The 14986-nt window shown below is 47.8% G+C and overlaps 1 protein-coding gene across 3 annotated transcripts; it reads left to right on the top strand.

Moving 5' to 3' along the window:
- The first annotated feature begins 984 nt into the window (after positions 1-984).
- NIPSNAP3A (nipsnap homolog 3A) lies at positions 985-14820 on the top strand. 3 transcript variants are annotated; one of them, XM_073345959.2, is made up of 6 exons: positions 985-1149; positions 6040-6247; positions 10601-10762; positions 12439-12588; positions 13649-13735; positions 13842-14820. In XM_073345959.2, exons 1-6 carry the CDS (start codon positions 1090-1092, stop codon positions 13916-13918), a joined length of 744 nt encoding a protein of 247 aa, XP_073202060.1. In that variant the 5' UTR covers positions 985-1089; the 3' UTR covers positions 13919-14820. The 3 variants fall into 3 exon arrangements, with proteins under 3 accessions (XP_073202060.1, XP_073202061.1, XP_073202062.1); XM_073345960.2 differs by lacking the exon at positions 985-1149 and adding an exon at positions 3719-4115; XM_073345961.2 differs by lacking the exon at positions 985-1149 and adding an exon at positions 4138-4364.
- Positions 14821-14986: the final 166 nt, after the last annotated feature.

Consider the following 14986-nt stretch of genomic DNA (forward strand, 5'->3'; position numbering starts at 1 on the left):
TGGGGGGGAGTCGGGGGAATGTGGGGGCGCAGGGGGTGGCTGTTGTGGGGGGCTCAGTGGGGGGGAGTCGGGGGAATGTGGGGGTGCAGGGGGTGGCTGTTGTGGGGGGCTCAGTGGGGGTGCAGGGGGCGGGGCGTGGCAGCGGAGAGGAGTCGGGGGAATGTGGGGGCGCAGGGGGTGGCTGTTGTGGGGGGCTCAGTGGGGGAGAGTCGGGGGAATGTGGGGGCGCAGGGGGTGGCTGTTGGGGGGCTCAGTGGGGGGGAGTCGGGGGAATGTGGGGGCGCAGGGGGTGGCTGTTGTGGGGGGCTCAGTGGGGGTGCAGGGGGCGGGGCGTGGCAGCGGAGAGGAGTCGGGGGAATGTGGGGGCGCAGGGGGTGGCTGTTGGGGGGCTCAGTGGGGGGGAGTCGGGGGAATGTGGGGGCGCAGGGGGTGGCTGTTGTGGGGGGCTTAGTGGGGGGAGTCGGGGGAATGTGGGGGCCCAGGGGGTGGCTGTTGTGGGGGGCTCATTGGGGGCACAGGGGGCGGGGCGTGGCAGTGGAGAGGAGTCGGGGGAATGTGGGGGTGCAGTGGGGTGGCTGTTGTGGGGGGCTCAGTGGGGGGGAGTCGGGGGAATGTGGGGGCGCAGGGGGTGGCTGTTGTGGGGGGCTCAGTGGGGGGGAGTCGGGGGAATGTGGGGGCGCAGGGGGCCCCCACTCCTCAGGGCGGGGCACCGAGCCACGAGCGCCACACTCGGACGGGGCCCAGCTGTCGCCAGGGCCCGTTGCGCGGGCGACGCCCTGCGGCCGGGATTGGCTGCGTGTAGCGCATGCGCAGAGAGCCCGCCCCTGCCGCTGTGGTATTGCCCATTCCTCCTGGAGAAGGCCCAGGCGCTGCGCGAGGGCCCTTTCGCGCTGAGCATTTTTTTCCTTCTTCCGTTTCCGTAGCCACCGTAACGTGCTGGGAGCCTCGTGCGGCGGGAGGGGCCGAGCGAGACGGGGCGGGGCTGTCGATCGTGGGCAGGGGCACGCGCCGACGCCGATTGCGCTCGCGCTCCGCGGGGAGCGGCCCCCAGCGCCTCTGTCCGCGCGCACAGGCGTCCGGCCCGCCGCCATGCTGGGCCTCCGAGCCCTGCTCCTGCGGGGCGCGCGCCGGGCCCGGGCCTGCCCCCAGGTAACGGCCGGGCGGGGCCCCCCTCGCGAGGGGCAGAGGAGGGCGAAGGGAGGGGGCGTGGCGTCATGGGGGCGCGGGGGAGGGAGGGAGAGAGGGGTGTGTCAGTCAGGGTGTGGGGAGGGGTGGGGGGCAGTGCAGGGGCGGCTGGGGCGTGGGGGGGAGGCAGTAAAGGGGGGCATGGAGCTGGGTGGGGGAGGGGGTTGGTGGTATGGGGGCGCTGGGGCATGGGAGGGGGGATGCAGTAAAGGGGCATGGAGCTGGGTGGGGGAGGGATTTGGTGGTATGGGGGCGCTGGGGCATGGGAGGGGGGAGGCAGTAAAGGGGCATGGAGCTGGGTGGGGGAGGGATTTGGTGGTATGGGGGCGCTGGGGCATGGGAGTGGGGAGGCAGTAAAGGGGCATGGAGCTGGGTGGGGGAGGGATTTGGTGGTATGGGGGTGCTGGGGCATGGGAGGGGGGAGGCAGTAAAGGGGCATGGAGCTGGGTGGGGGAGGGATTTGGTGGTATGGGGGTGCTGGGCATGGGAGGGGGGAGGCAGTAAAGGGGCATGGAGCTGGGTGGGGGAGGGATTTGGTGGTATGGGGGCGCTGGGGCATGGGAGTGGGGAGGCAGTAAAGGGGCATGGAGCTGGGTGGGGGAGGGGGTTGGTGGTATGGGGGCGCTGGGGCATGGGAGGGGGAGGCAGTAAAGGGGCATGGAGCTGGGTGGGGGAGGGATTTGGTGGTATGGGGGCGCTGGGGCACGGGAGGGGGAGGCAGTAAAGGGGCATGGAGCTGGGTGGGGGAGGGGGTTGGTGGTATGGGGGCGCTGGGGCATGGGAGTGGGGAGGCAGTAAAGGGGGGCATGGAGCTGGGTGGGGGAGGGATTTGGTGGTATGGGGGTGCTGGGGCATGGGAGGGGGAGGCAGTAAAGGGGGGCATGGAGCTGGGTGGGGGAGGGATTTGGTGGTATGGGGGTGCTGGGGCATGGGAGGGGGAGGCAGTAAAGGGGGGCATGGAGCTGGGTGGGGGAGGGATTTGGTGGTATGGGGGTGCTGGGGCATGGGAGGGGGAGGCAGTAAAGGGGCATTGAGCTGGGTGGGGGAGGGATTTGGTGGTATGGGGGCGCTGGGGCATGGGAGGGGGGAGGCAGTAAAGGGGCATGGAGCTGGGTGGGGGAGGGATTTGGTGGTATGGGGGTGCTGGGGCATGGGAGGGGGGAGGCAGTAAAGGGGCATGGAGCTGGGTGGGGGAGGGATTTGGTGGTATGGGGGCGCTGGGGCATGGGAGGGGGAGGCAGTAAAGGGGGGCATGGAGCTGGGTGGGGGAGGGATTTGGTGGTATGGGGGCGCTGGGGCATGGGAGGGGGGAGGCAGTAAAGGGGCATGGAGCTGGGTGGGGGAGGGATTTGGTGGTATGGGGGCGCTGGGGCATGGGAGGGGGGAGGCAGTAAAGGGGCATGGAGCTGGGTGGGGGAGGGATTTGGTGGTATGGGGGCGCTGGGGCATGGGAGTGGGGAGGCAGTAAAGGGGCATGGAGCTGGGTGGGGGAGGGATTTGGTGGTATGGGGGTGCTGGGCATGGGAGGGGGAGGCAGTAAAGGGGGGCATGGAGCTGGGTGGGGGAGGGATTTGGTGGTATGGGGGCGCTGGGGCACGGGAGGGGGAGGCAGTAAAGGGGCATGGAGCTGGGTGGGGGAGGGATTTGGTGGTATGGGGGTGCTGGGGCATGGGAGGGGGAGGCAGTAAAGGGGGGCATGGAGCTGGGTGGGGGAGGGATTTGGTGGTATGGGGGCGCTGGGGCATGGGAGGGGGAGGCAGTAAAGGGGGGCATGGAGCTGGGTGGGGGAGGGATTTGGTGGTATGGGGGTGCTGGGGCATGGGAGGGGGAGGCAGTAAAGGGGGGCATGGAGCTGGGTGGGGGAGGGATTTGGTGGTATGGGGGCGCTGGGGCATGGGAGGGGGGAGGCAGTAAAGGGGCATTGAGCTGGGTGGGGGAGGGATTTGGTGGTATGGGGGCGCTGGGGCATGGGAGGGGGGATGCAGTAAAGGGGCATGGAGCTGGGTGGGGGAGGGATTTGGTGGTATGGGGGTGCTGGGGTATGGGAGTGGGGAGGCAGTAAAGGGGCATGGAGCTGGGTGGGGGAGGGATTTGGTGGTATGGGGGCGCTGGGGCATGGGAGTGGGGAGGCAGTAAAGGGGCATGGAGCTGGGTGGGGGAGGGATTTGGTGGTATGGGGGCGCTGGGGCATGGGAGTGGGGAGGCAGTAAAGGGGCATGGAGCCTGGTGGGGGAGGGATTTGGTGGTATGGGGGCGCTGGGGCATGGGAGTGGGGAGGCAGTAAAGGGGCATGGAGCTGGGTGGGGGAGGGATTTGGTGGTATGGGGTGGGAATAAGGCAGTAAAGGGGCATGGAGCTGGGTGGGGGAGGGGCATGGCAGTTAGGGGAAGCGGCTGGGGGCATCAGGGGTGAGGCTGTATAGAGGCATGGAGAGGGGTGGTGGCATGGCACTATGGGGGCCTGGGCAAGAGAGGGGAGGGAACCCCTGGGGGCATGAAGGGGGAGCAGGAGGGAGCGGGGAGTTGAGTTGGTGCTGCCCCTGCAGGTGGCTGGAGACCATGTTGCTGCTGCGCAGTGCAGACAGTAAGGAGGAGTCACTGTCCTGGTCCTTAGTGACTCATGAAACCAACCCTGTGTGAGCGCTGCACAGCCCCTCTTACTTGTCTGTGAACATACAGAAAGGGTTAGCCCGTTTCTGCTCTGGCTCCCTGCAGTAACTTACATGTGCTAGGTGCATTTTCACTGTTTCGCTCCAACGATTTCCATGAATAGAAACTTGGTCTCTCTGTCAAAAAAGAAAGAAAAAAAAAAATCGCTGTTCTAAAGCAAGCACAGATTCAAACTCAAAGAGTGGCAATGGCAGCCACATTGTGGGTTTTACACCTTCACTTTGAAGATAACTTCAGCTTCTCCTCGGTCCAGACAGCCAGGTAACACAGTGGCAAGCTTTCACTTCTTGAAATGTCAGTATCCCAAGGTTCCCTCTCATTCTGACTTGCACCGAACAGGCTCTGGCTTTTGATATTCAAGGTATTCCCACAATATTATTGGGACTGATACATCATTGCAACACGATACTGTAACATCACATTGTAGCAATGCAGTGACCGCCTCTAAAGACATTGTTCTTAAATTGGAAACTCTGAACAATTGCCCTCTGCACACAGAAGTTGATCCAGGTTAGTGCTGCACTTACTAGTGCTTTTTAGGCCTTGTCTACATTGCAAAATATAATGGTGCGTAAACATTTGAGTTGGATGACGCAATACTAGCCATGACTTGGAGGTAAGTGTAAGCTGCAATAAACTCTGGTCGGCATAATGTCATCCACTTGACTGCTCACAATCATGTTCTCAAACAACCACATTTTGTTATGTAGCTGAGCCCTTGGAGTCCTCCAGGGACCTGGGGCAGCTTCTTGTGGAAAGGGGAAAGATGAAGCAACAGTGACTGGTGTCTTATGGAACCAGTCAATTATACAGACTTTAATCCTTGAAATGCATGTCAGAACAATCTCTGAACATGTGCTGTTGGCACTCATGAAGGATATGAAGGGCAGAAACTGTGACCTTGACACTGATTCACCATTTGCCTCTATGGTTCTCTGAATTTTTTTTCAGAGTAACAGCCGTGTTAGTCTGTATTCGCAAAAAGAAAAGGAGTACTTGTGGCACCTTAGAGACTAACCAATTTATTGAAAGCTCACGAAAGCTTATGCTCTAATAAATTGGTTAGTCTCTAAGGTGCCACAAGTACTCCTTGAATTTTTTTTGTCCTTTTGAAGCTTGACATTGAGTGGGTAAATGATAACACATTGCACAATTGTGGTTACTCAAAATATGTGCAGGTTTAAAATTTTTGTGACAATCTTCTTGCATTAAGAAACAATGAACCTGAAAGGAATCCAGGGATATCTCCATCAAGGCTAAAGTTAGGATACCCCAAAATTTATTTAAATGGCTATCTATACCATATGTAGTGCACTTTAAGGTATTTGTGTAGCAGGGGTTCCCGCGGAGTGATGTATTTAAGAAAGTTCTTCATCACACAGCACATTGTCAACCTATGGAACTTGTTACCAAGGGATGTTGTGAAGGCTAAAATGATAACTGAGTTTGAAAAAGATAATTTAATGCCAAGATGCTCAGGTGCTCAACCCAATGCTCTGGGTGTCCCTTAACCTTTGACTGCCAGAAGCTGAGACTAGACGACAGGGGATGGATCACTCGATAATAGCCCTGTTCATTCCCTCTGAAGTATCTGGCACTGACCACAATCAGAGGACAGGATACTAGGCTAAATGGACCATTGGTCTGACCCAGTATAACTATTCTTATGTTAGGAGTAGAGAGGTGACTGCGGCTATGGGCTGGGTCTGTGGGAGCTGCTGTGGCATCTCTCAGATGTTCCCAGTACATTATGTGTTGGTTCTGCTCTTGCTTTGGTAGCAACATCAGCCTGGCCTCAGAATGCTCCTGTTTAGTCATTATTTTTGATATCCTGCCAAAAACTTCCTGAGGAGAGGAAATGAGAGAAGGGAACTGCTGATTTTTAACAGTTAATATCTCGGCAAAAACTGATCAGAATTTCATTGGAAAAAGAAAAGGTACCTCAATGGCCTGAGGGCTATCCCTTGCCAAGTATTAAAGGGCTACTGCAAACAATGGAGGTGAGAGAGCTGCTCAAAAGGTGTCAGGAATCCTTTACAGTGGAAAGTATTAAGCAGGCTAAATTATAGGCATTGCTACCAGCTTCTATCTAGAAATGAGATGCACTGAAATCTAGAATGAACTGGCAGATTGTTTTATGTCTCCAGTAGTAACTTTAGTTATTTTTTAAACATTCTCTGTTCAGGTCCGCGCATCTTTGGCTACAGGGCCCAGGCAAAGTGATGGCACGTTTTATGAAATTCGTACCTATGATGTTAAGCCATCAAAGATGAAGGAGTTTGTAGAAATGGTCAATAAACACATCCACCTGCGCACAGCTCATTCAGAGATGGTTGGAATCTGGACTGCGGAGTTTGGGGGCATGAATAAGGCCATCCATATTTGGAAGTTTGGTATGCGCAGCATCACTTCATATTGCTCTTGTGTGTCATGTGCTTTAGACAGATGAAACAGGATGTTTGTCTTGGGCTCTTATAAATGAAGGATTAGAGAATAGCTCCTATACTGACAACTGAAAACAAATACAGTAGAGCCTCAGAGTTTCGAACACCTCGAATGGAGGTTGTTTGTAACTCTGAATGTTCGCAAAAAGAAAAGGAGTACTTGTGGCACCTTAGAGACTAACAAATTTATTTGAGCATAAGGTTTCGTGAGCTACAGCTCACTTTAACTCTGAACAAAACATTATGGTGGTTCTTTCAAAAGTTTGCAACTAAACATTGACTTAATTGACAGCTTTGAAACTTTACTGTGCAGAAGAAAAATGCTGGTTTTAACCACGTTAATTTAAATGAAACCAGCACAGAAACAGTTTCCTTATCTTGTCAAACCTTTTTTTTTTAACTTTCCCTTTATTTTTTTTAGTAGATTACGTTTAACACAGTACTGTATTTGCTTCTTTTTTTTTTTTTTTTTTGTCTCTGCTCTTGCCTGATTCATAGAATATCAGGGTTGGAAGGGACTTCAGGAGGTCACCTAGTCCAGCCCCCAGCTCAAAGCAGGACCAATCCCAAATAAATCGTCTTAGCCAGGACTTTGTCAAGCCTGACCTTAAAAACCTCTAAGGATGGAGATTCCACTTCCTCCCTAGATAACCCATTCCAGTGCTTCACCACCCTCCTAGTGAAAAAGTTTTTCCTAATATCCAACCTAAACCTCCCCCACTGCAACTTGAGTCCATTACTCCTTGTTCTGTCGTCTGCTACCACCAAGAACAGTCTAGATCAATCCTCTTTGGAACCCCCTTTCAGGTAGTTGAAAGAAACTATCAAATCCCCCCTCATTCTTCTCTTCTGCAGACTAAATAACCTCATTTCCCTCAGCTGCTCCTCATAAATCATGTGCTCCAGCCCCCTAATCATTTTTGTTGCCCTCGGCTGGATGTTTTCCAATTTTTCCACATCCTTCTTGTAATGTGGGGCCCAAAACTGAACATGGTACTCCAGATGAGGTCTCACCAGTGCCAAATAGAGGGGAATGATCACATCCCTCGATCTGCTGGCAATGCTCCTACTTATATAGCCCAAAGCCTTCTTGGCAACAAGGGCACACTGTTGACTCATATCCAGCTTCATGTCCACTGTAGTCCCTAGGTCCGTTTCTGTAGCCACTCAGTCCCTAATCTGTAGCAGTGCATGGGATTCTTCTGTCTTATCCTCTGCACTTATCCTTGTTGAACCTCATCAGATTTCTTTTGGCCCAATCCTTCAATTTGTCTAGGTCACTCTGGACCTTATCCCTATTCTCCAGTGTATCTAGCACTCCTCCCAGTGTAGTGTCATTTGCAAACTTGCTGAGGGTGCAATCCATGTCATCCTCCAGATCACTAATGAAGATATTGAACAAAACCAGCCCTGGGACCGACCCTTGGGGCACTCTGCTTGATACTGGCTGCCAACTAGACATGGAGCCATTGATCACTACCCGTTGAGCCTGATTATCTAGCCAGCTTTCTATCCACCTTAGAGTCCATTCATCCAGCCCGTACTTCTTTAACTTGCTGGCAAGAATAGTGTGGGAGACAGTGTCAAAAGCTTTGCTAAAGTCAAGGAATAACACGTCCACCGCTTTCCCCTCATCCACAGATTGCGTACTTCCGGTTCCAAATGAGGTGTGTGGTTGGCCGGTCAGTTCGTAACTCTGGTGTTCATAATTCTGAGGTTCTACTGTACTTGCAGAATTAAGGTGAAGCATTTTTTATATCTCCATGCTACACTGTCTTACAGGACTCTAAAATAGTTAATGGAGGAATTGCAATTGAGACTCTTAATTGCAGTACACATTCAAACTTAGGGCCTGATCCTGCGCTATTGAAATCAATGAGAATTTTTAAAATTGATTTCAGTGGAAGTAGGTTTGGGTTCTTCAGGTTAAAGTGTGCATATGTATAGTTCTTAGGTGGCCAGTCCAATATTTTAGATTCCTCTCTCACCTTTCTTGCTCAGATAATGTTTAATCAGTTTTCTTGTGTGCTTGGAGTCACTGTCGTACTGGAGGATATTCCGGGACCAAATAAAGCTCCAATCCTGCAAAGAGAGCTGTGTGGATGGACCCTTGCACCCACACATAGCAGCCCTGAAATCATTGCAGTTTTGTGCAGGTGCAGGGGTTAAGACTTCAGGTATCGTATAGTAGATTAGGATTTATTTCTACTCTGGGGCATTAGTATCCTTTTTAAAATTTTCCCCAGATCCCCCCTTTACATTGATAGAGCCTCATGAAGTCTGAGCAACTGTCTAGAATATCCTTTTACCTACTAATTGATCTAGCATCTGTAGGGCAAAATATTTTGAATTCAGATTTAGCAATGATTAACACATAATTCTAATCTTCGTTAATTTCTCCAAATTTGTTGTCTGTTCAATTGCTTCTCTTTTTACTTAGTTAATTACTTAAATTCATTTTTGAAGGGTAAACCACTGAGAAACTAATTTATTAGGGAAAATTGGGATGAAGCTTGTGTGTTTTTGTTTTGTTTTACTTGCTTTATTTGTTCTCTAACCATGCTCCAGTGTGGCTACACATCATTCTCTGTCTTTTTCTGATGCACTTAGATAACAAAAAAGATGTAAAAACAAAGCTAATTAAAATTAATTTGCTTAGTTATTCCCTGTATTTATGTCAAGATACTGGTATGTCTCATTATTCATTTGTGTGGCTTTCTTTTCTTAAATTATTGAAAATTCTGTGTGTGCGTCTGTGTACTTTCATATATCCTAGTTATTCAAGGTAACAAGCAGGATTTAGGATTGTTACTGAGCCCTTAAAAATGGCAAATTTAATCAAGAAATTTTATGCTTTTCCTTTGTTTGAAAAGCTGTCTGAAAGATTTATGGTTTAGTAGTGTTTCATATAGCCAAACAAAGCATACTTAATGTTACATAAGGGAGAATTAATAAAAAATATTCTCATATGAGCAAAAACTCAACCTAAAATTAGAAGCCTAAAGCAAATCTGTTTATGGAAAAGGCTAAGCCACTACTTATTTTCTTATTTCCATTTCCCTGTCCCTTCTTATTTTGTACCAATAGCCAAATATCTAGTAGGTTTAGAAAGCGTATACATGAAAGACTTAGTGCCAACTTCTTGATACTGAGATACTGTGGCCACCAGCTTTCATTAAAAAACCCTGCTTTAATATTGATGGGAATTTTGCTTGGAAAATTGGTTTGTTCTGAAAATTGTTAGATTAACTCTGAGGGCAAAAGAGGATATTCCTGAAGAAAGTTAAACTGTTCTTACGTTGTCATTTTAAAAAAAATTACCCTGAATTTAACTTTTGAATGTTCACGGATGACATTAAGCTATGGGGAGAGGTGGATACTCTGGAGGGTAGGGATAGGGTCCAGAGTGACTGAGGCAAATTGGAGGTTTGGGCCAAAAGAAATCTGATGAGGTTCAACAAGGACAAGTGCAGCGTCCTGCACTTAGGACAGAAGAATCCCATGCACTGCTACAGTCTAGGAAACGACTGGCTAAGCAACAGTTCAGCAGAAAAGGACCTAGGGATTACAGAGGACGAGAAGCTGGATATGAGTCAGCAGTGTGCCCTTGTTGCCAAGAAGGCTTACAGCATATTGGGCTGCATTAATAGGAGCATTGCGAGCCGATAGAGGGAAGTGATAATTCTCCTCTATTCAGCATTGGTGAGGCCACATCTGGAATATTGCATCCAGTTTTGGGCCCCCCACTACAGAAAGAATGTGGACAAATTGGAGCGAGTCCGGTGGAGGGCAATGAAAATGATTATGGGGCTGGGGCACATGACTTATGAGGAGAGGCTGAGGGAACTGGGCATATTTAGGTTGCAGAAGAGAAGAGTGAGGGGGGATTTGATAGCAGCCTTCAACTACCTGAATGGGGGGTTCCAAAGAGGATGGAGATGGGCTGTTCTCCATGGTGGCAGGTGACAGAATAAGGAACAATGGTCTTAAGATGCAGTGGGGGAGGTCTAGGCTGGATATTAGGAAAAACTATTTCACTATGAGGGTGGTGAAGCACTGGAATGGGTTACAGAGGGAGGTGGTGGAATCTCCATCCTTAGAGGTTTTTAAGGCCCGGCTTGACAAAGCTGCTTGTAGGTCCTGCTTTGAACAGGGGGTTGGACTAGATGACCTGCGGTCTCTTCCAACTCTAATATTCTGTGATTCTGTGAATAGTTTGTCTCCTCATAATACATTTATTTTAATTGAATCCAGTCTGACAGAGCTGAATATAGAATTTTAATGTCTTTCCCTTTCTGGTAGATAACTTTGCCCATAGAGCAGAAGTCCGGAAAGCAGTAGCCAATGATAAAGAATGGCAAGGAAAATTCATCTCTCCAGTTCTGCCCTTCTTGAATAAACAAAACAATGAAATCGTTTACCTGGTACCTTGGTGTGAGATTGGGAAGCCTTCAAAGGAAGGGGGTGAGCTTTATCTGTCTTTGTATTGATTAAAGCTATCAATGTGGATTCAATAATAAGAAATAGCTTAATGTTTTAACCAAATGTGTAAAAGTCTAGGGAAAAGTTCAACAGTGACTTTCTTTTACAGGAATATGTAGGTTAGGGTAGGGCACAGCATACGTTTGTGTGTGTGTGTGTGTGTGTGTGAACTTGCACTTTCATGAGTGGTGGCTAAAGCCCTGTGCAGTATGGTTGGGAATGAATTGGAAAATTGGATGGATGAACAGCTAAGATGAGCAATCTATTCCCCCTACAGCAATGCTCTGAATATTTTTCTCTTAACTTGCTTCTTTGCTTAATGTATGGGAATGCATTTTCTAGAGATATTAAAAGACAATCCAGTATCCCTTCTCGCTTACAGATTTCATGTTTTACAGTATAAAAGAAAATAAGATTGCTGCAATTTGTAGTGTGATTTCACGCACAAGGTCAGTTTAGCAGATGACACTCAGATTTTTCACAAATCCATTCACTTTTCTCTCTGTTTAGGAACTATGTTTTTTTTTTCTTGTTTTGTCACAATCGTGATTTTAAAAACCTTCTATGAGGTAAATATGCATCATTCATGTAGAATTCATTGCGTTTTTTATAAGGCATGTTGGCCACAAATATTTTCCTATCTATCTACTATCTACATCTTCTCTAATCCTTCAGTAACAGTGTTGCCAGTTTTAACTGTTCATCCATCTATTTATCAAGCCATCCAAACCTCATATTGTTTATTACATGGAATTTTCTCAACTATTTGGAAATGGTGGAGATTTAATCTGTGGTATTTGTGTGTATATCTGTATATATAAAAAAGAACCTTTGTTCTACATTAGTGAGTTTTGGATTCTGGGCCTTTTATTTAGTTTTAGTTAACAGGTAGATAAACCCTGGCTAACTTCCTGTTAAAAGTAAGCAGGTAACAGATTTTTTAAAAATGTCAATTTGTTGCCTTCCACTTATGTGTAGAATGGAGCTAAAATGTATATGCTGTCCAGAGTTGGAGGATTAAATTGGAAGATATATTGCCTGGTGGCACTTACCTTGATTTATATTAGAGTTTTTGTTTGAGATCACATTTACATTGGTGTCAGTACAGATTAATCCCTGGAATGTCAATGTTAAAGGTGGCATGTCTTTCAGCAAGCCTGGAGTCCAATCTGTAAACCTTGCCCTTCCTGTAGTTCCTCCTCAAACAGGAAAGACCCTTGAAGGATAGAGCTGATACGTTTGTCCCAGGTGTCTGGTCAGTGATTGCTGCTTTGGCCTTAGGACACCTCTTGCTGTGATGGATGCTGCCAAGATTCATGTAGTGGTTATGTCGTCACAAATAATATTGACCACAAAGGACACTGTCAGTTTCAGAAAGGGTAGTAAGATCTGGGCTAGTTCAGATTGTTCATCTTTCTGTAGACTCAAGAGATTTTGTTGATTTCTTTTCTGTGACCTGTATTCCTGTGTGACATGATGGATCTTGGGACCATTTGGAGAAATGTTTTGGTCTATTAACCCCAAAGAGTTGAAAGTTACTGCTTTAACTGAATCACAATAAATGTGAGGATGGCTTGTAAAATTTTTATACCTTTTAGAGAATCAGACGATTAATTTGACATTTTGTGGTTTGTACTACTGTATTCTTTTTCCATCAGGGGTGTATGAGATGGTTACTTTTCAGATGAAGCCTGGTGGGCCAGCTCTGTGGGGCCAAGCGTTCAGAGCTGCAATCAATGCTCATCTCAATACAGGCTACACGAAGCTGATTGGTGTTTTCCACACAGAATATGGATTACTTAACAGAGGTACAATACTAGTCAGTTTCCAGTACAGTCATGGGCACAGAGGGGCAAAGGTGCAAATCAGCAATACTCATGAGAGTGTTCAGACTCCTGATTAATGTAACTACAACTTTGGAGGCTGCATTTTGGATCCTGGGCCTCTTGTATGGCTTTAGCTAATCAAAAACTGTGATGTCTTATCATTTCTGTCACCATAACTTTACTTGCCCAGAGTCTGCATCCATAATGCTAGTACCGAGCACTGGTATGATGATGATGGGGTGCTTGTCTCATAGAATCTCAGGGTTGGAAGGGACCTCAGGAGGTCATCTAGTCCAACCCCCTGCTCAAAGCAGGACCAATCCCCAGTTAAATCATCCAACAGATTTTTGCCCCCTCAAGGATTGAACTGACAACCCTGGGTTTAGCAGGCTAATGTTCAAACCACTGAGCTCTCCCTCTCCCTGTAAGCCTGCTACGAACCAGTGCCAGCACAAGCCCTGTGGGGAATTGAAACTCCATATATACACATCTTGCTGATAAGCAAGCCCTGAAATCATTGAAAGGATTTAAATTTATAAATAAGTCTGCCTCATGCTTGCTTATGGATCTCTTCCCCTCTCAAATATGGCCAAATTACTCCCTCTTGCCAGGGGAAAAGGAGCAGCATCTTGGCACTAGTTCTGATGTCACTGTAAGTGCATGGAAGAGCACACATGCACCAGGATAGCCCCATTAGTATCATGGATGCTGCATATGGACATACTGGCTCTGACTAGGTAGACAGTTGTGTATTTCTTTTTCCCTGAAATCATGTTCACTGTCTCCCTGAATTCAGCTTGACATGGGGTCTAAAGACAGTTTACTGAAACTAGAGTTGTGGCTTAAAAGGGTTAGAAAATGCAGTGTTAAAAATCAGTGTAAGGAAAGCTCTGCAGAAGGAATGTCTTAGAATGTAGTTGTCTGATGAATTGCTGCTTCTGGGTGGAGGATTTCAGAACAGAGCAAAGGACCTGTAGGATATTTCATACTGTAATTTAGCTATGGTCTCACTCTTCAATTTGTTTTGCTTTTGTTTTCACAGTTCATGTGCTCTGGTGGAATGAGAACCCTGACAATCGTGCAGCAGGGAGGCATTATGCCCATGAGGATGCTAGGGTGGTAGCAGCTGGTAAGCAAGAAGGCTCTGTCTTTTCAGCATGTGTACTGAAAATTCAGAATACAATTGATTTAAGAATGCTGTCTTGATTTACCTAATTCTGTGTATTTAATTTCAGTGCGGGAGAGTGTTAGATTCCTGGAGTCCCAGCAAAATATGCTCCTGATTCCTATGCCTTGTTCACCATTGAAATAGTTTTCTACCAACTGATGTAATGGCAGACAACACAACTTTCATACAGCATTTTTATCCTGAACTGTCATATGGGTCTCTCTCAATACCAATATAATCTAGCCAAATATTCTTCAGTTTACAGTATGTGGATAAAACCTGAATCCACATGCTTAATCTTAGCCATAGTCCTCTGCACTCTATGCCACAATAAGAATTCAAGGCCTGTCCACCATGCCATGAACTCTGCAAACGCTTCATATTAGCCATGAATTTCTCATCTTATTGCCACTTGAAGATGCATCCATACAGAAGTATTCTATAACTGGTACAAAAAGGTACAAGGCCCTTGCCAAAGCTCACAACTGTGCCAGTGCAAGGGAGATTAGAGAGCTGTTATCTGTATAATGTACTTTGCTACCTCCTGAAAAGGTCACATCTTCCCAGTTACTACTTGTTGCCCTAAGAAGCAGGAATCCTAGCCTAGGTTTTGCATGCTGACCATACATCTCACGGATGTGTCTGCTTGTATTTATTATTTTTAATAAGGTTGCAATGAGGTTGGAATTAGGTATGAGAAATGTTGCAGTAAAATTGTTCAAGTGGTGATATAGGGAACTCCGCTTAAGTATCAGGAGCACCTTTTTTACTTGAAGTACTGTATTGCGATTTACTTAAATACTTTCTATTGTGGGTCTACACCCCTTTATTCAGTTACGACTGAACAGTAAGTTACATGGATCACCTCTCCATGCAAATACTTGTTTATTGTGCTGAAATGGATTATGAATGAACTGATTAATTCTGAGAGTTTCTTTGTGGATTGTGTATCAGATTAACTGTCCACTAAAGTACATATGCCTATACTTTTGAAGAAAGCTTTGCTAGACTGTAAAGCTTAAAGCCTAATAAAAGCATTGATTATTGTTTTGCATCTTCTATATAGCTATATTACATGCCTAAAACTCTTCCTGTTCTTCCAACCAAGAGGCTATAATACTTCTATAAATGCAGCATTCTGAAGGTTCTACATGTTGGTTCCAGCAGCCGAGATAATAGTTCCTTTAGAGCCAGTAATCTTTCCCCTTAACT

This window comes from Lepidochelys kempii, chromosome 5 (genome assembly GCF_965140285.1).
Source record: "Lepidochelys kempii isolate rLepKem1 chromosome 5, rLepKem1.hap1, whole genome shotgun sequence".
Lineage (NCBI taxonomy): Eukaryota > Metazoa > Chordata > Testudines > Cheloniidae > Lepidochelys > Lepidochelys kempii.

What these genes read in the sequence shown, in the direction of transcription:
- NIPSNAP3A (XM_073345959.2), top strand. Translation starts at nt 1,090, where the DNA reads ATGCTGGGCCTCCGAGCCCTGCTCCTGCGGGGCGCGCGCCGGGCCCGG. An exon ending in GGGCCCGGGCCTGCCCCCAG is followed by an intron (nt 1,150 to 6,039) that starts GTAACGGCCGGG and finishes TTCTCTGTTCAG; the next exon opens with GTCCGCGCATCTTTGGCTAC. An exon ending in TGCTAGGGTGGTAGCAGCTG is followed by an intron (nt 13,736 to 13,841) that starts GTAAGCAAGAAG and finishes ATTTAATTTCAG; the next exon opens with TGCGGGAGAGTGTTAGATTC.